Source organism: Myxine glutinosa, chromosome 1, assembly GCF_964187855.1.
Source record: "Myxine glutinosa chromosome 1, kmMyxGlut1.1, whole genome shotgun sequence".
Classification (NCBI taxonomy): domain Eukaryota; kingdom Metazoa; phylum Chordata; class Myxini; order Myxiniformes; family Myxinidae; genus Myxine; species Myxine glutinosa.
Genome location: NC_136261.1, coordinates 429,977,402 through 430,003,186, shown reverse-complemented (window position 1 = coordinate 430,003,186; position 25,785 = coordinate 429,977,402). Strand labels below are relative to the sequence as shown.

Genomic DNA, 25,785 nt, shown 5'->3' with positions numbered 1-25,785 from the left:
TTCCTTTCACAAAGCCTGAAACAAGTGTGTGTCCACCCTCAGGAGAGCCAGGAAGCAATATCTCTCCTTTCTCAAGAATGAACTCTCTTATCTGTCTCCCTCTTCCAAATCCTGGTGGCGTCTGGTCAAATCTGTTTCTGGTGTTTGTTCCCCCTCTATCCACCCCCTCATCTCAAACGGCTACACAGCTGACCCTGCACGTGAAAAAGCTGAATGCCTCAACTCTGTGTTTGCCTCTAAATCTTGTGTCCCAAACCCATCCCTCTCTGTACCCACCGTACCCAGTCGTACCCAGCTACTCCTGGACTCTGTGTCCTTTCCTCCTGACAAAGTGGAAAAGTTTCTGTCAACCCTTGACTCTGATTCTGCAACTGGACCTGACGGCATCAGCCCACGGGTCCTAAAATCCTGCTCTTCCGCTCTTTCACTCCCTCTCTCGGTTCTGTTCACCCTCTCTTTTGCTCAAGGTCATCTGCCATCTGCTTGGAAATCAGCTAACATCAACGCTTTACTCAAAAAAAGGTGCAAAAACAGATCCTAGCAACTACAGACCAATCAGCCTTCTCCCAATTATCAGCAAAGTCATGGAATCCATCATTGCTTCGGATATGAAATCTTTACTCTTCTCCAATGGCTTGATCTCTGATCATCAATTTGGTTTCAGACCAGGTCACTCTACTCTGGACATGCTGCTTCTGAGTCTCAACAATGGATGGAGGTCCTCAATGCCAAACAGGAAATTCGAGCTGTCTCCCTTGACATATCACGTGCCTTCGATACAGTCTGGCACCCAGCTCTGCTCACCAAACTATGCTCCTTTGGTATCCATGGAGATCTCCATGCATGGCTGGCAGACTTCCTCTCTAGTCATAGTCAACGTGTGGCCCTGAATGGGTTTCTCTCATCTCCTCTTCCTGTTCAGGCTGGAGTTCCCCAAGGCAGTGTTCTGGGACCTGTGCTTTATCTGGTCTTCATCAATGATCTCTCCGACTCTCTTGAAAATCCTCTCTATCTCTTTGCTGATGACTCCACTCTCTGCCGCTCCATTCCTCAACCCTCAGATCGGCAGACTGCAGCCTCCTCACTCTCTGCAGACCTGGACAAAATCACAGACTGGGCAAACAAGTGGAACATGTCTTTCAATCCTGACAAATCTCACACTCTTACGATGTCTCTCCGAAAAGAACGACTGGCCAACCCTCCCATCTACTTTCTGAATAATCCTCTCCAAGAAGTTCTGTCACTCAAGCTTTTGGGTCTCACTATCTGCCATGATCTTTCCTGGAAAAACCACATTTCAAACCTGGTCTCCAAAGCCAGTCGCCGACTGAGCATCCTCCATCGTGCGAAGTCCTTCCTTGGCACACCAGAGCTCCTCACCACATACAAGGTTTTCATCTGCAGCTCAATGGAATACTGCTCTCCCCTCTGGGCTGGTGCTCCTTCCTCACACATAGCTCCTCTTCACGCTGTTGAAACCAAAGCGTTCAGAATCATTGGAATCTCCCGCGATGAAGCTACCTCCGAGGGTCTTTCACTTCTCACTCAACGCAGGCAGGTTGGAGGTCTTTCTGTCTTCTACCGACTCCTCTCCAGCCTTACTCCTCCAGCTCTCTCTGGGCTCTGTCCCCCAAATATTCCTACAGGTCGCACAAGATCTGCCTGTAACCATCTTATGGTTAAACTGCCAAAATCAAGACTCTCTGGTCACCTTCACTCTTTCATTCCTCTTTTCTCCCACCTTTGGAACAAACTCCCACACTCTCTTCAATCCCACTCCTCCCTCCAGATCTTTAAAACATCTGTTCACCACCATCTCTTATCTTTCCCCATCCAAAACCTTGATCTTTTCTACCCGCGCTAATTTCACCCCAATCACACTTTTTTGAAATACCATCTTCTTTCCTGGAAGTCCTTGGTGTCCTTGTGTTTATACTTCTCCCACCCCCCACCTTCCTTCCCACGCCGCCTCCCCCCAAGCCCTCTCCCTCCCACACATTCCCGATGTCCCTGCTCTCAAATGTTGTGTTTATGTGCTTCCCCTTCTCTCCCCATCTTGTCTACCGCTCCCCTTTTTTTACCTTCGCAAAAGCGGAAGGTTATGTTTTGATCGCTGTGTATTTATTTGTATGTCTGTGTGTGTGTGTGTATGTTAATCGCATAACTCAAAAAGTATTCAACCGAATTGCATGAAATTTGGTGGGATGATTGGTTATTATACGGGACACATTTGATTAGATTTTGGGAGCAATCGGGTGAAAGGTCAAGGTCAAGGTCACGAAAAGGTCAAAATCGTATTTTTGTTGTTCTGTTCCCTACACTCCCATGCCAAGTACAGAACAGTAGCTGCGGCGAAGGTATGCGCTCTACCGAGTGCCCGTTCTAGTTATATACTTTGTTTGTTTGTCTGTTTGATTTGTTTGTGTGATAAATGTTAGCTCTTTCACGAGCCTCGATTCTGTACACAAAAAAAGAAAAGAAAAAAAAGAAAAGAAAAGAGCTAACGGATTGAACATGAAAACATGCACAGACACATAAAACATACAATGAAGGGAGCGGGAGACAAAAGGGATAGGGAAGCACACAATTACAACAACAGTAGAGAACAAGGACGTCGGTAGATCTGTGGAAGGGGAAGTGCTGGGAAAGAGGGATGACGACACGGTATAAAGCAAATGAACATGACTCGGCATTTCACTACTCGGAATTTCAGGAAAGACGTTGGCAATTATTCAAAGAGGAGGATTTGGGGAGTTTTAACGGGGATTGAAAGAATCAAGGTTTTGGATGGGGGACGACAAGAGATGGTGGCGAACACCTGTTTTAAAGACCTGGAGGGAGGAGAGGGATTGAAGAGAGTGTGGGAGTTTTTTTCCAGAAGTGGAGAAAAAGAGGAATAAAAGAGTGAAGGTGAGCAGAGAGTCTTGATTTTGGCAGTCTCACCAGAAGAGGGCTGCTGGCAGATCTTGTGCGTCCTGCAGGAATATTTGGGGGATAGACCAGGGGGAGCTAGGCCGGAAAGGAGTCGATAGAAGACAGGAAGACCACCATCCTGCCTGCATTGAGAGAGAGAGAAAGGCCCTCAGAATCAGCTTAATCACGGGAGATTCCAATGATTTGGTTTCAACCACCTGAAGCCGAGCTAGGTGTGAGGCAGGAGCACTGGCGCAGAGGGGAGAGCAGTATTCCATTGAGCCGCAGATGAAAGCTTTGTATGTGCCGAGGAGCTCAGAAGTGCCCAGAAAGGACTTCACACGATGGAGGATGCCCAATCGCGACTGCCTTTGGATCCGGGCTTCCTTGGAGTGCCGAGCCTGAGTGTAACGGAGTGTGTGCCACAAGCGTGCAGAATGGAGTGCATGAACAAGCGGGGGTAGCGGTCATGCAACGACTCAGATGGGGGTAACCGTTACCTTGACTGAGGGGAGGGCTGAGGTTACCGAGCGGGAAATATTTTAAATGCGAGTATGTTCTGGTCCTGTGCACGGGAAATTAAAAAGAACAGGTGTGTAATCCGTACAGGACCAAGGCGGTCACATTTCAAGGCACGTCATGTCACTGTGTGTTTACAGTTAGTGTCAGGCAAAACGCCCGTGTGCAGATGATTGAAAATTTTTTTCCCAAGGAATGGTGTGCGGCTGAGTGTGCGTGGCACAAATGGCAAATTCAGCTGTGGGATCTCTGCGGATGGCTCATATGTAAAGTTGTGTGTAAACTATTGTTACGGACCGCGGATAAGATGTTGGTTTTGCCGAGCGGAGGCCCTGCGGCCCAACAGTTACCCCGACTAACCCGATTCCCGAACGTTGGCCGGATCGCGCCACAGATATTCAATATGGAAAAGACAAAAGCGACACGGATGTGAAGAAGAAGAAGAAGACGAAAAGGTTGGCAATACTACTAAATTTATTTCTATTATTAACAGGCTCAAAGTAACCAAGGAAGAAGGAAAGATAAGAAAATAATTTACAGAAGATGTTAGACACAGTGCAACGCTAGCTTTTACAAACTTAATTAACCCAGGGACAAGACAAACAAAACAAACTCACGTACACAAGAAGAATGGAAAGGCAGGAGGTGGATGGCTGGAGGGAAAGGAAGGTCCAAGGATGCTGCAGCACGATCGGCGCGTTTGGCAGCCGCCGTTCCTTCGCGGCCCCGCTCAAAACTGCCGTCCAGGCCCCAAGCTGCGGTTACTGAAGCTGCTGTTGTTGAAGCTGCTGTGTTGCTGCGTGGACGTCGCGTGGTTTCTCCAGGCTTCTTGCTGTTAACTCCTTTTTTTGGTCCAACTTTGGCGAGCAAGGCGACGAATAGCAGGCTTTGTGCTTCCCTGGATTTCCTTCGGCAGTACCTTGCGCGCGCGCTTTTATAGCGCCTCCGGTGATCAAGCCGCTGGCCTTCAGGACACGCTCATCGGTGTGCTCACCTCGGCCCTGGTTGGTCACGTGACCCTCTGGCTCCGCCCTTGATGACGACGGGCGGGCACGGCCTTCTTCCCTGACCCGAGCACATGTTCAATGGTGGTTTTGGAGGGGATGTAATTGGCAATTGGGGCTTGGCAATGACGAAAGGGGAAATGGAGGTTTTGGGAATGGGAATGAAGAATGAAGGGAATCTATCTTATTTCACTTGGTGCAATGGAGTGTCATCTTAATGGAAGACAAGGCCTTACCCTAATACACATAATAAAGATATAAATATCAACCAGGGGGAAATCTATGATTGGCTGACATGATTGTTTATGACCTAATTATGGGACGCCCTTTGACCTTTATACATAACTGGAGTAAGGAGGGTCCAGAATAAGCAATATTTCGCAACAACTTACTATACAATACAACACAATAAACAAAACACAATCCTCATATCCGCAACACTATCATGGAGTGATCCATGTTTGTGAATGGAGTGAGATTGACTGTGGAGTGTGATTTGTGTGATCGTGTGATTAAATGGTGTGCGAGAGATCGTGAGATGGCCGGTGTGTGTAAGTTGTGTGCGCTGGTCCGTGAGGCGATTTGGGGATGTACCGGATGTACCAGATGTACCAGATGTACCACGGTGCGAGAGTGGGCGTGGTGAAAGTTACGGAGCTGTGCGTATGAGCAGTGGATGTGGAGAACACGTCGGGGTTCCCGAAGGAAATCCGCCAGTGCAAAATGTCAGTGCAAAAATTTAAATTAAGGGGCAGGTTACATTTGTACCGCCTAATTCTTCCACAGGGGGAGCTTACATTGGATAGAACATTTTGTGTGGAAGCGGTTTAAAAGCTGGAATGCCAGCGCAATCGCTCCTGTTTGAAAGCGCTGATCATGTGAGGAGAAGCTGCCGACCTGTTCATGCCATGGAAGGATCACCTGCCGAGATCAATTGTGTTGCCAGGTTTGGCGCTCTCAATCGGTGTCAGTAGTTGCTTAACTTCCCATGAGGCCGCGAACCTATCCACGGCATGGCGACCTGCAGGTTCAGAGGTTGGGGTGGGCCCGAGAAGTCCCACTCGTGATGCACCCCAAACCTTAAACCCCAAACTCAAAACCCCAAACCCCGCGTCTGCAACAATATTTTCACTCTGTCTGCTGCTTGGGAGTCAAACAAAATAGAAAATCATTCCAAACCGGAAAAAGTACTGTTTATAATGACATCATAAAGGACACAAACAACAATCACAAACAACTAAAGTGACGTCTTCGATAGAGTGATGTAATATACACTGTGCAATGCCAGAAAATTCCAGATATTTTAAAAAATGAATTTCCCAATCTTTATTTTATGTAAATTGAATTAAATACTTGAACACTGTTGAACACAAATCACCTTCTTGTTACTTCCACGAACCTCCAGTTTAGCATGACTTGAGCATGTTAAATAGGGTTGTGTGTAAGGGTGAGGTAGAAGACTGCTTCAAAGACTGCTTCAATAGTGCTTAACATCCGGAAGTTTTCTTTTTAACAATCTTTAACTTAATTATTATCTCACCTGGAACGAAGTTCTGGGGACCTCATGTGGTGGCACGTCCATCCGTCTGTCACTCTGGAAACACTTCTCCGCAACCACTGATGGGATTGTGACTAAACTTGGCACAATGATATTTGTTATGTTGTGACGAAGGTTTGTTCACGGCATTGAAAAAAAATCTGCCCCTTTGGGGTTTAACAGGGGCGGGGGGGAGGGGGGGTTAGGGGATGCCCTCCAAAATAGGTATTTGCTTTCTTCTCAGAAACTAAACATACTGTTACGGACGCGGTTAAGATGTTATTTTGACCGAGCGGTGGTATTACCGCGACCGAACAGTTATTCCCCGACTAATACCCGATTTGCCCCAAACTTTGGCCGGATCGCGCCACTGCTATTCAATCGGGAAAACTCTAAAGCGACCGAATGCAAGAGGAAGAAGAAGAAGAAGAGTAACTGGGTTTATTATTTACACATATAATCAAGAAGAAAGCAGTCACGTTTATTTACAGATGAGATTAGATACACAGTGCAACGCTAGCTTACCTACAGTCTTAATTAACCCAGGGACAGAACAAACAAGGACAGACTCACACGGGGAATGATGATAGGACTGGCGGGAGATGGATGGCTGGCGGGATAGGGAGGTCCAACTGGTCCTGCAGCTGATCGACTCGTGGGCAGCCACCGCTCCTTCGCGGCCCTGCTCCAAACTGCCGTCCAGGCCTCACGCTGCTGTGGCTGCAGTTTCAGTGGCTCCAGCTGCAGTAAATGCAGTTGCGGTGGCTCAAGCTGCTGTAAGTGCAGTTTCGGTGGCTCGATCTGCAGCTCAACTCTGGACTTCTCTCAGACTCAACTCCTTGGACTCCCTCTCGTGTCTCTGTAAAAGCTCATCTCTTTGGGAAACGCCCCACCGTGGGTTATATAGGCCCCGCCCCTCAACCTTCGCGAACCTCCTCGATGTTTCTCTCCACACCCTCTCCAAGTCCAACCCCTTGTTCGTGGTTGGTTGAGTGGGGCTGACTCACTCCTCCCCTCTATGACGAGGTGGGGACCCGCCTTTATTCTCCGACCCTGCCTCGTGGTCAATGGCGGCAATTGGAAGGGAGGTAATTGGTAATGGCACTCGAGGCCTGGCAAAGACGAAAGGGGAAATGAAAGTTTTGGGAGTGGGAATGAAGGGAATCTATCTCTTTCACTGGTGCAATGGAGTATTTCAATTAATGGGAGACACAGCCTTACCCTAAAACACATAATAAGATATAAGCTATCGAACAGGGGTATTCTATGATTGGCTGTGGTGTGGATGCTTTATGGACTAATTATGGGACGCCCTTTGACCTTTACACAGCTCCGGAGGCAGGAGGCGCAGAATAAACAATAATAATAATACACACAATCAAAAAAATACAGTCCTCATATCCGCAACACTGCACCCTCCTCCTCTTAGGCCCGTCCCGGGCCTACAACTTTTATTTAGTGTGACACGTAGGTGTATTTCCCTCTACTTTTAACCTGACCCTGAGTGCGACAGTTTTTAAAACATAAATAAATGTGTCCCGCTGCTCCATTGCACCCTGCCTGACAGACTTATGCCCACAGTTAACCGAATTGCGGAATGGTCTTCAAACTACACACGGACGGTGGGGAGCATTATTTACAATGACTCTGCTTTTATTTACAAAACTAACCCAGGACCTGTAATTGTTCTTTCTGGGGGGAGACAGTCTGCTCTGCATCAATGCACCATGAAAGCACATATAACGCACCAACACACCCTCAAGCACCAATCGGTGCAGTCACCATTGTTCATCAGTGTTCAATGCATAAAAATAAACTCAACAACCCCTAACCCTGCAGGTGGTCTCTTGCTCTTCGGCTCCCTCTGCTGGTTATTATTATTGTCTTCCAGTTGTTGTCTTTCTTTCATTTTCTTACTGGTGGCCTATGTGACTGAAAAATGCACCCAATGTGTCCTTTTTATTTTATTTTATTTATGGCCCACAGGGCCGACTAGTGTGGTTCACCTGTGGGGCATCGGTGCCCTGTGGCCAAGGTCCGCCAGCAAGATTTCGGGCCCTCATGGCCGGTTTCAGCAGAGGGGCCATGCCCCAACCCATGGGGTCCATACGTGGTGCTCGGCCACAGGCATGTGGTCCATCATGTGGTGCATCGATGCAGACAGCTGGTTCTGGGAATTCCGGGCGCACAATGGAGGACTCACGCACGCTCCCCTCGGCGCCCAATGGCGCACAGGTCATGTGGGAGACAAAAGAGACAAATGAGCGAGGGGTAAGGTCACAAGGGTACACATCAATAAGGCAATGCAAGGCCAAATGCGTACGGAGGGCGAAGTGAGAAAGCTCGTCCCTACCGTATGTCACCCCCCTGTCACCTACACTACCCTTGCCCTTACCCCATATGTACAAAATCTACACATTTACAAATTCGTCGCTAATGTCTCGTCTGCCCCATATTTCTCCAATACCAAATTCGTCACCATAATCCCTCTAACCAAAATTTGCCATCACCCAATTCGTCATCAATCCTCATAAGGAGGAAGAGATGGAACACAAAGCACAATGTCACACCCATGTCATGATGCGTCTCACAATCCAAACATTTCCATCAAAAATAATTAAACATGGCATGGTGTGGAGTACCTGTCACCTCAGGTGAGTGGATGCAGATGGTGCGAGGAGACTTCATCCTAACTACTTTCTAAATGACATTAACACACGTTACACTACCCGGGGTCTCTCCCTGCCAATCCATTGGCCAACTTACACTATGGGTTCTAAAAACCAATTCCCATTGACCAAACTGTGGTGCTTCTCAATTTGGGGTCTCACTCCCCCGATTCATCTCCCGGTGCCCTTGCACAATTTCTGGACGTGTAGCTCTCCCAGCAGGTCTACCCACCTGCACACCTCCACCACTGCAGTTGCCACCCGAGCTTACCTAGCTCCTCACCCTAACCTATCTAACTGGAGAAGGCCCCTCCTGGCTCTGTCACCCCTTGGTGCCCTCTGGCACTGGGCTACCCGGGTCCATCCTCTGGATCCTCGGGCCCCATCCACAACAACTCTACCGGCTCCCAGAGCCCACCTGCGGCCTCACCTGGCCGACATCCTCACAGTGGTGGAGTGCCCATTTAACTACACACACACTAACAGGCTACACGCCCAGCCATTTCCACAACACTAATGCACCCAACCAAGTACCATTCTTTCACCTCGCACCACAGATGCCAATATCCAACCACAATTTACCTGTACCCTCTACCTAACACTTAAACTACCCTCCCCGGGTATTCGTGATGGGGGTCCATTCTTCCCCCATTCACACCTTCGCACCATCCACTCCACTCCACAGTTTCCACCATACTCACTCCACGACCATCCATTCCAATACTCCATATATTCCACACTCCATGTATTCCACACACCTGTTGGTGCACACCTGTGCACTCACACCTGGTGCCACCTGCACCCACCTTCCTTCCTGGACCATTTGGTCAACACAATACACATCACCTTCTCTCCCTCATACACTGCTCCACACACCTGTTCAGTTGCACTTGTTCAATCCTCACACACTGCTCAATACACTTGAATACACCTCCAACACTCACACGGCATCATCTGAACTACCTGTTGCCCTGCTAACTTAGTGCTCCCCATCTTCCCTTTAAACTAAGCACATACCACGTCATTATCATCCACTCTAATCTACCTGCGTCCCCACTACAGGTGTCGTTGTCACTACCTAACCTTAACGTTACCTAATGTCAATCTTCTAGGTCCCTACACACAATATCCTAACACACCCGGGCTAGTTTTCACTGCCATCAACCCCATAATCTAGTGCTCCTTTGCCCCCCCCTGTGAGGGATGGTGGATTGGCCATCCCATCACATGGGGAGGTCCCACTATCAATTTTGCTCGTCCGAATTCCAACAAATCAAAAATTTTCTATCCCAAAATTTCGAATCCAAAAACACTATCAGTATCACCATCATCACCGTCCACTTATTAGATCCTCTCGGTGCGCCAATTCACGTCTACAGCCCGGCTTCGTACAGCCGAGCAATGAATGCGGGTTCTTTGGTACCGGCGGTTGGATGCGTCCGACATTCGGTGCAGGGAAGGAGGCTTACCCGGGCCGAGATCCCACGCACCATCTCGGCACCGAGCCATCCAATTGCCCGATCTCGACCTGCCGGAACGTCTCAATAAAAAGTGGTCGCCATGACGACCCTTCCTATCGGGCTGCCCGCTCCACCTAGTGGAGCACGGACGCGGCCGTTCAAAGCGAGGCCCAGCGTGGATCGCGTACGGCGGTCCTTTCGGACCCGCCGCGGTTCGGATCCCCGCTGGTCCTCGCGGCACGCGAAGCCCGGCACGCACCGAGGGCCCGATTCGGCTAAATGTCGTTCTAACCGCTAACCCGGTTACCGTCGATGCCTCACCTGCATGCTTACACGCATACGCTACCCCTTTCTTGCTCATACATCTAGCTGTTCCCATGCTCCTCGTCGTACCTTCTCTTACACACCTTGGTACACTCATTCCGCTCACAGACTTGGTCACACACCTGACCACCGAACACCTTTGCACGCACTCGTTGCTCGCACACCTCACCAACACACCTCTTCGCGCCCCCTCCTCGGTCACCTCCTCTGTGACAATCACAGGTGTGCTCTCACTCGCACACCCAACCACGTGCCTCACGACCAATTCCCGCGTGCATTCCCACACACGCTCTACCATTCCAGGTGTGCATCCTTTCATTCCAGGTGTACATCCTCGCTCACCTGTCACAACCAACTCACGCGCCGTGTCACTCTCACTACTTTCACCACCACGCTTGACAACGCACTCACCCTTACTCTCGACAGCGCACTCTTTCCTCATGCACCTGTCCATTACACACCTTTCTCGCACACACTCTTGCGGACACTCTCCCGTTACATCCTCTGTAAGACTCACCACAAGCGTGCATTCTCCCTCACTCTTGACAGCGCACTCTTTCCCCATGCACCTGTCCGTTACACACCTTTCTCGCGCACACTCTTGCGCACACTCTCTCGTTACTTCCTCCGTAACACTCACCACAGGTGTACACTCTCTCGTTACATCCTCTGTAACACTCACCACACCGCGCTTCCATGTACCCCCTCGCACACGCGCTTCGACCAACTCACTCTTGACGGCACACTCTCCCGTTACATCCTCTGTAACACTCCTCACTATGCGCTTCCATGTGCTCCCTCGCACACGCACTATGACCGACTCACTCTTGACAGCACACTCACTCCTCGGCGCGCACTTTTTCCTCACACACCCCATGGTCGGACATTCTCGCACACCTCTTCCTTCACACACCAGACCTGTCACACACTTCACCAACGGCCTCTCACGAACACTCGGGTCCACAACAACCCCCAAGCCGACTGAAGCTCCCCTCACATCATGGACATTTCCGATTATATCGCCACTCACCTTGGCACCTCGTCTCCTCACCTCCTTCGCCACCTGCAAACTCTTTATTTGGTTAGCGAGCACATCATTATGAGTTGAGCACCGACCTTGCACATATTCCATCACCTCCTCCTGGATTTCTCTTTTAGTTTCTGTCCGTCCCTTCTTAATTTCACTCACCTCTTCTTCCACTTCCTCTAATTTTTCCTTTACTTCCTTCATCTCCCTGTGTGCCCCCTCTATCTCTTCCTCTAACGCCACTTTAACCGTTTCTATGTGCGTCCTCACCTCTCGGTCCTTCGTCTCCATTACTTCTGTCACCTCCTCCAACTTCTTCGTCAACCCCTCATGTACCATCTGACATTCCTTCTGTGTCGCTATTAATTCGTTTTTAATGTCTTTTTGTGTCGCTTTTAACCCCCCGATTATTGCCGTGTTCTTTTCCACTTGGTCCACTAGTTCCTTTTGTCCCACTGTCAGCTGTTCTACTCCCTTCGTCAGACCCTCTATTCCCCCTTGTAACCTCGCCGTATTATTCCTCACCTCTTTCTCTATACGCTTTTCGCCTCGCTTTACCTCCTCGCGTACCCCCGAGACCTCCTCAATTACACCTCGTCGTATCTCCTCTTTCATCTCCTCCATCTGGTTCCCCATCTGTTCGATTTCCCGGGCGGATTGCTCCCCTATTTCCCGCAATTTGTCTTCCATCCTATTTTCTAACCCCATTAACCCATTTTTCACCCCCTCTAACTGATTCTCCTGGGCAGCCATTCTATTTTCCACCCCCGTTAACCCATTCTTTACCTCTTTTATCCCGTTGTCTAACCCCTCAAATTTAGCTTCTAGCCGTTCCCCCATTTCTCCCATTTTGCCCCCCATTTCGCCCCCCATTACCCCCAATTGCTCACTCTGAGCCCTCATTTGCTCACTCTGAGCATCCATCCGGTTCCCCAATTCATTCCTCAGGTCTTCACTTGTCTGGACCATGAGCGCCTTTATTTGTATCATAAAGAGGTCCCAATTCACCGGCGGCGCTGCTACGGTCATGGGCGTGGCTAGGTTTGGTGCCGCTGTAACTGCGTGCGCAAAGGCGCCATTTTGCGCGCCTGAAACCTCGTGTGCGAGAGCGCCATTTTGCGCGTCTGATACCCCCTCAACCACATTGCCAATGTTCTCCTCCTCTCTTTCATCCACATACATTTCCCCTAGGTCCTGGGTCGATTCCACCCCGTCTATCTCTAGCTCACCCACCGGCATCCGATCGCCTTGACCAGCCATGGCGCGATTTCAAAATTCGGGTTTTTGCTTTTCAACACAAATTTCCAGCAGCTTGTAATTTTGAGCGCAATAAGCGTGCTTCGGGTCCGTATCTCACTCCCAGACACCAATTGTTACGGATGCGGTTAAGATGTTATTTTGACCGAGCGGTGGTATTACCGCGACCGGACAGTTATTCCCCGACTAATACCCGATTTGCCCCAAACTTTGGCTGGATCGCGCCACCGCTATTCAATCGGGAAAACTCTAAAGTGACCGAATGCAAGAGGAAGAAGAAGAAGAAGAGTAACTGGGTTTATTATTTACACATATAATCAAGAAGAAAGCAGTCACGTTTATTTACAGACGAGATTAGATACACAGTGCAACGCTAGCTTACCTACAGTCTTAATTAACCCAGGGACAGAACAAACAAGGACAGACTCACACGGGGAATGATGATAGGACTGGCGGGAGATGGATGGCTGGCGGGATAGGGAGGTCCAACTGGTCCTGCAGCCGATCGACTCGTGGGCAGCCGCCGCTCCTTTGCGGCCCTGCTCCAAACTGCCGTCCAGGCCTCACGCTGCTGTGGCTGCAGTTTCGGTGGCTGCAGCTGCAGTAAATGCAGTTGCGGTGGCTCGAGCTGCAGTAAGTGCAGTTTCGGTGGCTCGATCTGCAGCTCAACTCTGGACTTCTCTCGGACTCAACTCCTTGGACTCCCTCTCATCTCTCTGTAAAAGCTCATCTCTTTGGGAAATGCCCTGCCGTGGGTTATATAGGCCCCGCCCCTCAACCTTCGCGAACCTCCTCGATGTTTCTCTCCACACCCTCTCCAGGTCCAACCCCTTGTTCGTGGTTGGTTGAGTGGGGCTGACTCACTCCTCCCCTCTATGACGAGGTGGGGACCCACCTTTATTCTCCGACCCTGCCTCGTGGTCAATGGCGGCAATTGGAAGGGAGGTAATTGGCAATGGCACTCGAGGCCTGGCAAAGACGAAAGGGGAAATGAAAGTTTTGGGAGTGGGAATGAAGGGAATCTATCTCTTTCACTGGTGCAATGGAGTATTTCAATTAATGGGAGACACAGCCTTACCCTAAAACACATAATAAGATATAAGCTATCGAACAGGGGTATTCTATGATTGGCTGTGGTGTGGATGCTTTATGGACTAATTATGGGACGCCCTTTGACCTTTACACAGCTCCGGAGGCAGGAGGCGCAGAATAAACAATAATAATAATACACACAATCAAAAAAATACAGTCCTCATATCCGCAACAATACAATTCCAATGAAACCACAACATTTTGTTCATGACCCATGATGTACCAACGTTTGTTCACGGCATTTACAAAATGGTAATCAACGGTGGAGGGGGTGGGGGGGGGGGGCAAGGGGATAGGTTGCCCCCAAAATAGTTTTTTTTTGTTTGTTTGTTCAAATTCTGTGATTACGTTAGTATGATTGTACATGCTGCCGCATCTTCTAGCATCCATTGAAATTGGTTAAAAACGCCATGATACGGTTTAAAATACCTTTAGTCAGTGTAGTATATGGCTTTGTTCTACCAGGTGAGCACACAGGGGTATTGCCCCAATGTTTATATTTAAATTTAAGAATACATTCATGACGTAACATGTTCTATGAACTCTCAAGATGGTTATCAATCCCATTTCCCTGCAAACGACTGATGCTAATTTGTACACAGGTGATGTCTATCCTTTAAAGGTGGAAGGCAGACAACACAAGAATGATTCATCTGTCACAAAAAATTCAAAATGTGCTTCTGCAAAGGAAGGTTCAGATGATATTCACATGACAAACGGAAGTGCTTCCTGTTTTGCAACTGGTGAGTGGAAATGTAAAAAATGTAAAAAAATATGTAATTTTCGGAGAAGTGTTAAATATTTTGCATTTTGATTTTGATTTTAAAAAAAGATTTTTTTGTTTGTTTGTTTCTGTAGAACAATCCAGAAGTAATATGGGACAAATAAGGTCCAGTCGCAGCATGACAGTGAAGATGAAGCATTTTTTGAAGAAAGATTCACAACATCAAGGCTCACTTCCGATAAAATACAAGTGTATGTCTGGGCCTCGCAACACCAAGATCAATATTAAATTAAACAAAAACAAAAAGGTTGCAGAAAGACGAATACGTTACAAGTGTAATGTGTGCAGAATGGATTTTGCTTCAACAAGTAACATCAAAATACAAATGAGGATCCACACTGGAAAACAACCCCACAAGTGCTCTGTCTGTGATAAAGGTTTCTCTAGTAACAGCCTTTTGAAAAGACATATGAAGATCCATACAGGAGAGCGACCGCACAAATGCTCGATATGTGATAAAGGTTTCTCTTATAAAGGCAATTTTAAATCACATATGAGGATCCATACAGGAGAGCAACCTCACAAATGCTCGATATGTGATAAAGGTTTCTCTTATAAAGGCAATTTGAAATCACATATGAGGATCCATACAGGAGAGCAACCTCACAAATGCTCGATATGTGATAAAGGTTTCTCTCACAAAGGCAATTTGAAAAAACATATGAGGATCCATTCAGGAGAGTGTCCTCACAAATGCTCGATATGTGATAAAGGTTTCTCTCACAAAGGCAATTTGAAATCACATATGAGGATCCATACAGGAGAGCGTCCTCACAAATGCTCGATATGTGATAAAGGTTTCTCTCACAAAGGCAATTTGAAATCACATATGAGGATCCACACAGGAGAGCGTCCTCACAAATGCTCGATATGTGATAAAGGTTTCTCTCGAAAAGACAATTTGAAATCACATATGAGGATCCATACAGGAGAGCGTCCTCACAAATGCTCGATATGTGATAATGGTTTCTCTCGAAAAGTCAGATTGAAAACGCATATGAAGATCCACACATGAGAATTGAAATCTTAAATACCAGGATATGACAAATGAGGTTAACAGGATTTCGAAATTGAAGAAACATGAAATTGTACCAGTGATAGTTGGGGCAACAGCGAATACGAATGATCAAGAAAACCCGAACTGAGTAGGTAATTATTTCTTTTTTTGTATACAAGATCGAGGCTCGTGAAAGAACTAACATTGATCACAAAAAGACAAACTGACACATAAAACATGATAAAGTGAGCGGGAGAGAAGACAGAGAGCAGTGACATTGGGAGATCTGTGGGAGGAAGAGGGCTTGGGGGGGGGGGCAGGCATGGCAAGGGTTGGGGGGAGAGGTTAAAAAAAAAACACATGGACACTGCAAGGACTTCCAGAAAAGAAATTGGTATTTCAAAAAAGTGGATCTGGGGTGAATTTAGCGGGGGTAGAAAAGATCAAGGTTTTGGATGGGGGAAGATAAAAGATGGTGGTGAACAGCTGTTTTAAAGACCTGGAGGGAGGGGTGGGATTGAAGAGAGTGAGGGAGTTTGTTCCAGAGGCGTGAGAAAAGAGGAATGAAGGAGTGAAGGTGAGCAGAGAGTCTTGGTTTTCGCAGTTTCACCAGAAGAGGGTTGCAGGCTGATCTTGTGCGACCTGTAGGAATATTTGGAGGACAGAGCCCAGAGAGAGCTGAGGGGGAGCAAGGCTGGAGAGGAGTCGGTGCAAGACAGAAGCACCACCAACATGCCTGCGGTGAGTAAGTCAAAGGCCCTCCGAGTTAGCTTCATTGTGGGAGATTCCAATGATTCTGAATGCTTTGGTTTCAACAGCGTGAAGACGAGCTATGTGTGAGGCAGGAGCACCAGCCCAGAGGGGAGAGCAGTATTCCATTGAGCTGCAGATGAAACCCTCGTATGTGGTGAGGAGCTCAGGTGTGCCAAGGAAGGACTTCACACGACGGAGGATGCCCAGTCGGCGACTGGCTTTGGAGGCCAGATTTGATATGTGGTTTTCCCAGGAAAGATCATGGCAGATAGTGAGACCCAAAAGCTTGAGTGACAGAACTTCTTGGAGAGGATTATTCAGAAAGTGGATGGGAGGGTTGTCCAGTCGGTCTTTTCGGAGAGACATCGTAAGAGTGTGAGATTTGTCAGGATTGAAAGACATGTTCCACTTGTATGCCCAGTCTGTGCTTTTGTCCAGGTCTGCAGAGAGTGAGGAGGCTGCAGATTGCCGATCTGAGGGATGAAGAATGGAGCGACAGAGAGTAGAGTCATCAGCAAAGAGATACAGAGGATTTTCAAGACAGTCAGAGAGATCATTGATGAAGACCAGAAAAAGCACAGGGCCCAGAACGTTGCCTTGTGGAACTCCAGCCTGAATAGGAAGAGGAGATGAGAGAAACCCATTCAGGGCCACACGTTGACTATGACTAGAGAGGAAGTCCGCCAGCCATGCGTGGAGATTTCCATGGATACCAAAAGAGGAGAGTTTGGTGAGCAGAGCGGGGTGCCAGACCGTATCGAAGGCACGTGATATGTCAAGGGAGACTGCTCTAATTTCCTGTTTGGCATTGAGGACCTCCATCCATTGTTGAGAAAGCAGAAGCAGCATGTCCAGAGTAGAGTGTCCAGGTCTGAAACCAAATTGATGATCAGAGATCAAGCCATTGGAGAAGAGGAAAGATTTCATATCTGAAGCAATGATGGATTCCATGACTTTGCTGATAATTGGGAGAGGGCTGATTGGTCTGTAGTTGCTGGGATCTGTTTTTACACCTTTTTTGTGCAAAGCGGTGATGTTGGCAGATTTCCAAGCAGATGGAAGATGACCTTGAGCAAAAGAGAGGGTGAAGAGAACAGAGAGAGGGAGTGAAAGAGCTGAAGAACAAGATTTTAGGACCCGTGGGCTTTAACTTCAACAAGGAAATGATCAGAAGAACCGATTGGAACAGAAGAAGAGCAGCAGACATTTGCAGGGAAGTTAGTCATAATGAAGTCGAGAAGAGAAGATACTCCATTGACTGAGATACCAGTCGGGAAATTGACAGAATGTGTCAGTCCCAGTGAGTCGCAGAAGTCCTTTGCTGAGGTGCTTTGGCTGATGTGAGAGGAACCCACACCCAGCCAGCTGGCATGGTGACAATTGAAATCACCACATATGAGGAAGAGAGTTTGGATGAGTTGATAGAAGTCGGTCCATGTTGTCCAACAGCGAAATGTAAATGGAGTCATCACTGTTTGGAGGACGGTACAGAACACATATGAACAAAAGCTGGGAGCGGAGAGGAAGCCATAGCCAGAGGTACTCCTGGGGGTGGGGTGGAGAGAGGGCACTGCAAGGAGAGTGAGGAAGAGAGTTTTTGATAAAGATAGCCACCCCACCACCAGGACTAGGCTCAGGTCTATCATACAGGAGGAGGGAGTAACTAGGAAGAGATATTAAAGAATCAGAGACATCTTGAAGGAGGAAAGTTTCTGTTAAGCAAATCAAGTCTGGATTGTCAGAAGCAACCTGAATGGAGAGATCAATCAGGTTTGAGCGAAGGCCCTAGATGTTTGAGGTCCATACCGTTAAGGAAGAAGGATGGGGAGCATAGGGTACAGGAAAGGGGAGGGGAGGTGTAGGGTAAGATGTGGGGTGAGAGCGGGAGGTAGGGAGAGCTGTTGATAGTGTGTCAGAGATTGCAGAATGGTTAGGAGAAAGGGAAGGATGAGGAGGACAAATGGTTTGATGGTGATGGGAAGAGGCACAGTGAGGTGTTGTTTGAGGGGGCAGAGCAAATTCAATGGTTGGAGGAGGAGGGGGTATGTGATGGAAGGGAGAGGAAGTGGGGAGGCAGCAGCTTTGAGGAGGAGGAGGTGGGAGGGGAGAGAATTGGAGAAAAATCGTAGGGGGGGGGGGAATTCGAAGGGGAGGTGATGGAGGTAATTTGAAGGGAATGGGTGAGGGGGGAGATTTAGATTTGAGGGGGGGGGGGAGTTTAGGAGGGGAAGGGTGAGGGGGGAAAATTGAAAGGGAGCGGTGAGGGGGAGTTTTGGACATGAGGGCTGAGGAGGGAGTTTAGAAAATAGATGATTCATTAAAAACGAACATTTGTAACAAACAGGGTTTATTGTGATTTTCAAGTCAGATATCTGTTTGAAAACGACAGAGGAGTAGTGGAATGAAGGTGAGTTTAGAGAATGCAGAAAGGAATAACTGTAAGAGATTGAATTTTTTTGGGAAATGGAATGCTTTGATGAGGAAATTGAAAAAAGCCTTTTAAATAGGAAGAAAAACAGCATGTTGTAATAAACCACTGAATAAAACACTGCAGGCTAACATTTAAACATGTTGTTATGTTTGTGGAGGTAGTGATATGCTGAGTCAGGTAGATTCGTATAGGTCGGTGCTCCGGATGTCGGGTAAGAACCATCACCTGTAATAAGTTCTGTTTGGCCAAATGTCGGAGTAACGTGTATTTTCGTCCCTGTCATGAGGGGGCAGGGCATGTTAACTAGCTTAGGGCGTAAGAATAAATTATCCCCGTAAATCTTACCCTAAGGGGTGTTGCAAAACATTTTACCTTTCTTTCCCCCGAGGCATGCTTCCTTTGATGCACATTTGATCAGAGGTGGGCGCGATTCGGAAAATTTTAAGTCCGCTTACCGCTTATCCGCTCCGCCAGCCCGTGTAGTCCGATTCGCTTATCCGCTTCAGCGGCCGAAAATCTTAGTCCGCTTACCGCTTATCTGCTTATCCGCTTCGATTCGATTTTTTTAAAGCGCTTCGACGTTTTTAAAGCGATTTTTGACGTTTCTAAAGGGAATTTAATGCTTTTTAAGCCTAAATAGCCATTTCTAACTACTACAAAGACAAACAAAGCTTTTAAGATCAAAAATATACATTTTTATTTAAATAAAATTTATTCAAAATTTATTGAAATAAAGTTTTCCACTCGACTCTACTCTACTCTACAGTTAATTTAAATATAATTTTAATATATGCAAGTTACATTAAAGAAAAATCAATTTGCCCATCCTTTCTTTGACAAGAGAGTCTACTAGTCAACAGACTAGCAGTCTGTTGACTAGTCCTCGTCTTCCTCCTCCACCTCCACCTCGTGGGCCTTCTTGAGGATTTGGAGGTTGCCCTTCATGAAGACGAGGGCCTCGAAGTTCGGTGCAGCCAGGGCCGACCTCTTAGGCCTGAGGATGTCCGACCCGTAGCTGAACACGCGATCGACCGAGGCAGAGCTCGGGAGCGGCGTGTTATGCCTGAGAAATAGAGTTACCCAAGCATCACGGAACTCGAGCAGGAAGAGATTGGGCGAGAGCCCCGGGTTCCCCCTCAGCGGCTTCCTCGACCAGTTGTTGACCTCTTCCCTGATCTTCTCCTCGAGGTTCTCCTCCTGCTGCCCCTCCTCCATGGCGAACAGGTAGTCCGTACTGCTCGAGCCGGGCTGGGGTCCCTGCTGGGGGGCAGGGTCCAGGTGCTCGTCAGGCAGGACGAGGGCGAGCAGGTCCCTGATGAGCTTGTCCCTCACCAGGTCGCAGATGGCGTCGTTGTTCTGCCTCCTGCAGATGGCCCTGACCGTGGCGAGCTTGTGCTGGGGGTGCAGCGCCGTGGCCATCAAAAGGTCCATGTCCACGAAGAGGTGGCTGAACCTGAAGTAAAAGAAAAGTTATAAAACAAATGTCAAATAATTTCAGATTTGTAAATTGAAAAATTAAATGTCATTCAACTGATTTTAATTCATTTCAAATGAATCATTAGACCGGCAAGGATTTTTTAATCATTTAATAATAATATAATAATATAAGAAGAAAGAAGCACTTATTAATTTTCAACTCGTTGCGATAAAATATAATAATAATATAAGAACTAACCTGCCGTCAAAGCCCTTTGTTCCCTTCCTGGCGCAGGACGGCTGCTGGAGGAGGCTGGCCACCAGGTTCTGGGCGTGGACGATGCTGCCGTCGATGGACAGCGCCTCCAGGGAGTCCTTGAGCACCTGGAGGTGGGGGAGAAGGCACCCCATGTAGGCCTTCTCCTCGTCCTGGAGTACGTCTAGGCAGGCGGCGAGGGGGGCGGTCACCTTGACGTACTCCGACCAGATCTGCACGTCGTACTCCGTGATGTGCGGCAGGGGGTGGGGGTGCTGCCGCTGACAGATCTGGTTCAGGTTGTTCCTCTTGTCCATGTCAAGCACCTCGGTCAGCAGGCACTTGTAGGCGTCGTGGCTAGAGTTCCACCTGGTGACGCCGGGGGTCACAAGCTTCTTGCCCAGGGCCGTCTTAATGTCATTGGCGGTCACTGTCTTCCTGTTCTGGGCGTTCCACAGGCCCTGGGCCTTGGCGGCCGGCTTGGTGAAGGCCGGCCTGGGCTGGGCGCTCCAGCCGGGCACCTTCTCGACGTCCCTGGAGGCCAGCAGGTTCACTGTGTGTGCCGCACAGCGGCGATGCTTGGGGACGTGCACCACCTCTTCCTGCTGGTCCACCTCCTCCAGGGCGTCCACCACGAGGATGGTGTTGGTCTGCACCACCTCTGGGTCCACCTCCACCACGTCTAGCTGCTCGTCATCGTGCCCGAGGGCCCCGTAGTGATTCAAGGCGCTGATGTAGTTGGCGCCGTTGTCAGTGGTGGTGCTGACAACCTGAAAAGCAAAATACTGTTTTAAAACAGTTTTTTTTCATTTTTCACTTACAGTTAATATTAAAAGTTTTCAAACTTAAAATGAATTGTTTTAGCAAAATATAATGTGTATTAGGTGACGTATTACTGTAATACGTCACTTAATACACATTATATTTTGCTAAAACAATTCATTTTAAGTTGCCTGAATAATCTAATTAATCTTGACTATTATATTTAAACACTGTCATAAAAAACGCATACTTTTATTGTTAATTGTAATCTATTGAAAATAAATTTTGTAAACAATTTTAAATTCTAAAACTACAGAGTTTACACACCTTTCTTTTGATGCCGAAGTCATCGTGCAGCTCGGAGATCGCCTCTACCAGGTACTGGCCCGTCTGGCTGACGGTGATCTCCTTGATCCCGAGGACGGCGGACTGCCTCTCGAAGGTGACCCTCTCCAGCCAGGTCACCGTCATCCCCAGGAAGGCCCTGTTGCTTGCCGACCAGCTGTCGGCCGTGGTGGCGACGAACTCCTGTTTGGCGAGGAGGTCCGTCAGGTCAGCCTTGGCCTGGTCCCCCATCGCCCTGATGTCCCGAGTGAGCTTCCGCCGGGAGGGGACCTGGAACTGTGGGCAGGCGTACGCCCACAGGGCCCTGTTGTGCTCGTTGTCTGTCTCCGAGGCGGGCTTCATGCAGCCAATGAAGGACCTGAATTATACATTATATCAATTTATTATAAATTGATATAATGAATGAAAACTCTTAACAATTTATATGTCTCATATAAATTATTTATATGAGACATATAAATTGTTGAAAGATATTTTTGAACAGTCAAAAAAACTTTAACATTGAATTTATAATTATTAACGTGCCTCCGATTGAATCCGATAAATTCCGATTAAATCGGAATAGAACGGACCGATTTATTCCGAAGTTATTAATATATTCTTACTTTAAGTTGACAAATGAAAATGAGTTTAATTAAAATATAAAATTACCTACCTATAGTAAAGGTCGAGACACTTCTTCTGGCTGAACTTCTCCTTGAAGGTCTCCTCGATGCTGGCCTGCCTCCTGGCGCCGGCCATGTCCTGGAAGGACTTGTGGCGGCCGCGTCTGCTGCCGCCGTCGAGGGCCGCCTTGAGGTCGTTGTGCTGGGCATCGTGGTACCTCTGGTAGTGCACCTTCAAGTTTGAACTTGATCCGGGCTGGGCTTTCAGTGTCTTTGAGCACTTGGTGCACGTGGCCTTGCTGTCCACGACCTTGAAGAAGGGGGCGATGTGCCTCCACTTCTGGCTGAGGCTGGAATTGTCTGTGTCCATTGTCACGTTGATCTCAGCCGACTCGATTGAGTCCAGCGACATCCTGCTCTCGCTGCGCGTGAGCTGAGGGGTCAGGGCGCAGATCTCCTGACTGTCCTCCACGTCCCCCATCATGTTGACCGCCGGGTTGTGGATGTCGCTGTGCTGGGACTGCTGGTTTGCGTCGCTCGTGTGCCTGTCCCTGGCACTGCCGCTGGGCTGGAGAGTCAGAAATCTCTCCATCTTGACGTATTGCCGCTCTAGCGTCCAATAAAATATTCAGTTTTCACTTACTAGGGCGTGCCCGTACGTGCTTGCCCGTACGTGCGTGCAAAAAAACATGCGTGCAAACAACAACAACAAAAAAAAACTTTGAAACCACGTGGCAGTAACGACCACAGAACCCCCCCCCCCCTCTATTTACATGAAATGGTTTGGTCCATTCGCAAAGCCAAAGCGAATGGCTTGCGAGTACGGTAGAACCCCCCCCCCCTCTATTTACATGAAATGGTTTGGTCCATTCGCAAAGCCAAAGCGAACGGCTTGCGAGTACGGTGACCATACCTTGGGAACCACTTGTCCGTTGAATTTCAAACCTTGAAAAGGCACATCCTCGGGTCCCCAGCAATATACCTGGCAAGTTTCAATTAGATCGGACCCGTGGTTGTCGAGAAACAGCGGTCACAGACAAACACACACACACACACACACACAGACACACACACATACACACAGAGATTACTGGAATTATAGATAGATTATTCACTTAAATAAATATTCACAATTCTAGAGTAACGGCTCAGGCTAACAGCTGATTTGGCGAATCGCGATGCGCTTTAATTTTTTCGGTAGTCCGCTTATGCTTATCCGCTTCGGTTTCCGGGGGTTGTTCCGATTCGCTTATCCGCTTCGAAAACGTTAGTCCGCTGCAGCGGATAAGCGGATAAGCGGACTTTCGAAGCGGACCGCCCACCTCTGCATTTGATGCACAACCGTAACTGGTTCTCGGGGGAAAAAAAGGTAAAATGTTTTGCAACACCCCTTATGTGATCTATCCTTTGGCTCTTTTAGCACTGCACCATAAACACTAGTGAGAAAGGCCCATAAATTGCACTAAGTAACAACAATAAAACCAACCAGAAGCCAGTTCTGAACACTGCCGATGGACACCACTATCTACATCGCCTCACATAGCTCGGACAGGCTGAATACATGCCCCGGGGACTTGTGATTGGCCATGGCGGGGCAAGAAGCTACCCGCTGATTGGGGGAAGGAAGGCCGAGGATGAAGCCATGCGCCAATTGGCAAAGGCCACCGAGGACGTCAGAGGCGAGCAAGAAGAAGATTGGTGGAGAAGCACTGATTGCGTCACGACCACGACGCTAAAGGAACTCGAGGATGGACATTTCTGTCTTCTTGCCCTCCGCTCTTACCCTGGACTCTTGCTCTCTGACCCTCCGATTTTGTGCTGTTCTTGCTCTCCTCTAGTTCCCTTGTTCTTCTCCCTCGCATATTTGTTTTTGGACCGGCCGTGTACAGCCGCCCCCGGGAGACGTGGAGAGTTTTGTCGTCGGTGACGACGCGTGGCTGGACAGCATACAGCATGTCAAGACCCCATGCGAGTGCTGCAATGTGAATGGGTGCAGCGAGGCCTGTTTCCTGCCAACGTGCGCGTATTGCATGCACCAGCCGTCGGTACCCCCGGAGCCTTGGATTCCTGACGAGGCACGCCGCCCCCCCCCCCCCCGAGCTGATCAGAGCTAAGTGCACGATAGACACACAACCTATTTTTTTTCCAGTTATTTTATTCCCCATTTGTCCGTGTTATCAGTCTGGTGTGAAGGATCCTGTAGGAATTTAGTTTTACCGTTACGTTTTTTTGTTACCTGCATTTTATTTAATAAATCTTTTCGTTATTTTCACTACATTTTAAATCCGTTTTCGTGTGAGTTATTTTCCGCAGGTTGAAGACTGCCTGGTGGGATCGCTCAGGTAAAAGCCTCAGCCTCCTCTTCCCCTTTCTTTCCCCGCATGTATAAAATCCGCATTTGGGCATTGCCTTCGGCTCGCTATTGGATATCCGTGATTCCCCCGGTATCAACCAAGGGGAATCGCACAACAATATTTAAACAAAACCGTGAAAAACGATCTGGGAAAAGTCCCTGAAGTGAGGGCGTGGATCAGAGAAAGGAGAAAGGGTTAAATTAGATGGAGGAAACTAGAATTTGAAAGAGGGGTTTCAGCTGGAGATGGAAGGAAGAGGTGGAAGAAAAGGAGATAAAGGGGTGGGGCTAGACAACAAGCACATGTGCCCTCAAGGATAGAAGAAAATTTTTGGGTGTGTTTAATTAAAACGTTAGACAAAGGGTAGATGTTCGGGGAAGTTAGGGGGAGAAGAGAAAATCTAAGAAATAAGCAGTACAGCGAAGGAAAGAACTTGAATTCACAAAACACCGATGTGGGGAAGGAAGCCTCAAGTAACAGGCCGTGCCGAACATAAAATCATTGATTATTCACAAGTTTGCACGAATTGCAAACCAACACTAACTAGAAACACACAGTAATACATACACAATAAAATAACGAGTGGAAATTTGGCAAAGACATGAATGGGAAAATACTTTAGCTTTGATACCGTGCAGAGGTAAACTTAAAAAGCATTCCATGAATTAGTATGACAAACAAGCTACAGGTGGAGGCTGTCAGAGGTTCAGTGAGGATTCTAAAACGAGCCCTCAGACCAAAGCTATGAGAATGACGTTTCACAAACTGGTTCATGAATAATGATCCTTTACTGAAAAAGGAGGTGGACATTTTGAGTTCTGGGAACACTTCCTCCCACTCGTAATACTCACCTATAGAGATAACCAACGAGAGCGTCCTTACAAATATTATATTTGTCACAAGGATTTTATTTCGAAACGGAGATTGAACTTCCATTGTGCAACCCACGCTGGAGTGCTTGCATAAAAGGTGCTCTGACTGTGGGAAAAGTATTGCTGATAAAGGTTTGTTAAATGCACATAGCTTTACCCATATAGGGTTGTACGTGCCCCCCTTGTAAGCGATCCTCCGCAGTAGCTAAGGTATTCAGTGAACCAGTAAGGAGAAAGCCATCATGAAAGCATACATCCCTTTGAGCATACACCTTGTTAGCACAACTTCTCAGAGTACCATCTGTAACTCCTGACAACCAGCCAGCACCCTGAACCCTTGATGAAAGCCATATGGCTGGCTGTCACCAGAATGTCCACAACAATGTCTGCAAACTGGTGTCAGAAGAC

General features: G+C 48.0%; 3 protein-coding genes across 3 annotated transcripts in view; 2 read left to right on the top strand and 1 right to left on the bottom strand.

The window, feature by feature from the left end:
• LOC137418015 (uncharacterized) overlaps nucleotides 1–15,637 on the top strand; it is a 53,123-nt gene extending 37,486 nt beyond the window's left edge. Inside the window, exons 5-7 of the mRNA XM_078771127.1 lie at nucleotides 14,405–14,545; nucleotides 14,661–15,398; nucleotides 15,624–15,637. Coding sequence (XP_078627253.1) covers nucleotides 14,405–14,545; nucleotides 14,661–15,398; nucleotides 15,624–15,637 — 893 coding nt within the window. The remainder of the gene's footprint in view (nucleotides 1–14,404; nucleotides 14,546–14,660; nucleotides 15,399–15,623) is intronic.
• The window catches only part of LOC137419067 (uncharacterized), a 246,618-nt gene that overhangs the window by 212,958 nt on the left and 7,875 nt on the right, over nucleotides 1–25,785 (top strand). The gene's annotated exons all lie outside the window — the stretch shown is intronic.
• LOC137412764 (uncharacterized) lies at nucleotides 19,440–21,743 on the bottom strand. The gene is made up of 3 exons (XM_068098063.2): nucleotides 21,529–21,743; nucleotides 20,443–21,209; nucleotides 19,440–20,220 (listed from the first exon to the last, which is right to left on the bottom strand). The coding sequence occupies exons 1-3, from the start codon at nucleotides 21,670–21,672 to the stop codon at nucleotides 19,644–19,646; spliced, it is 1,488 nt and encodes a 495-aa protein (XP_067954164.2). The 5' UTR covers nucleotides 21,673–21,743; the 3' UTR covers nucleotides 19,440–19,643.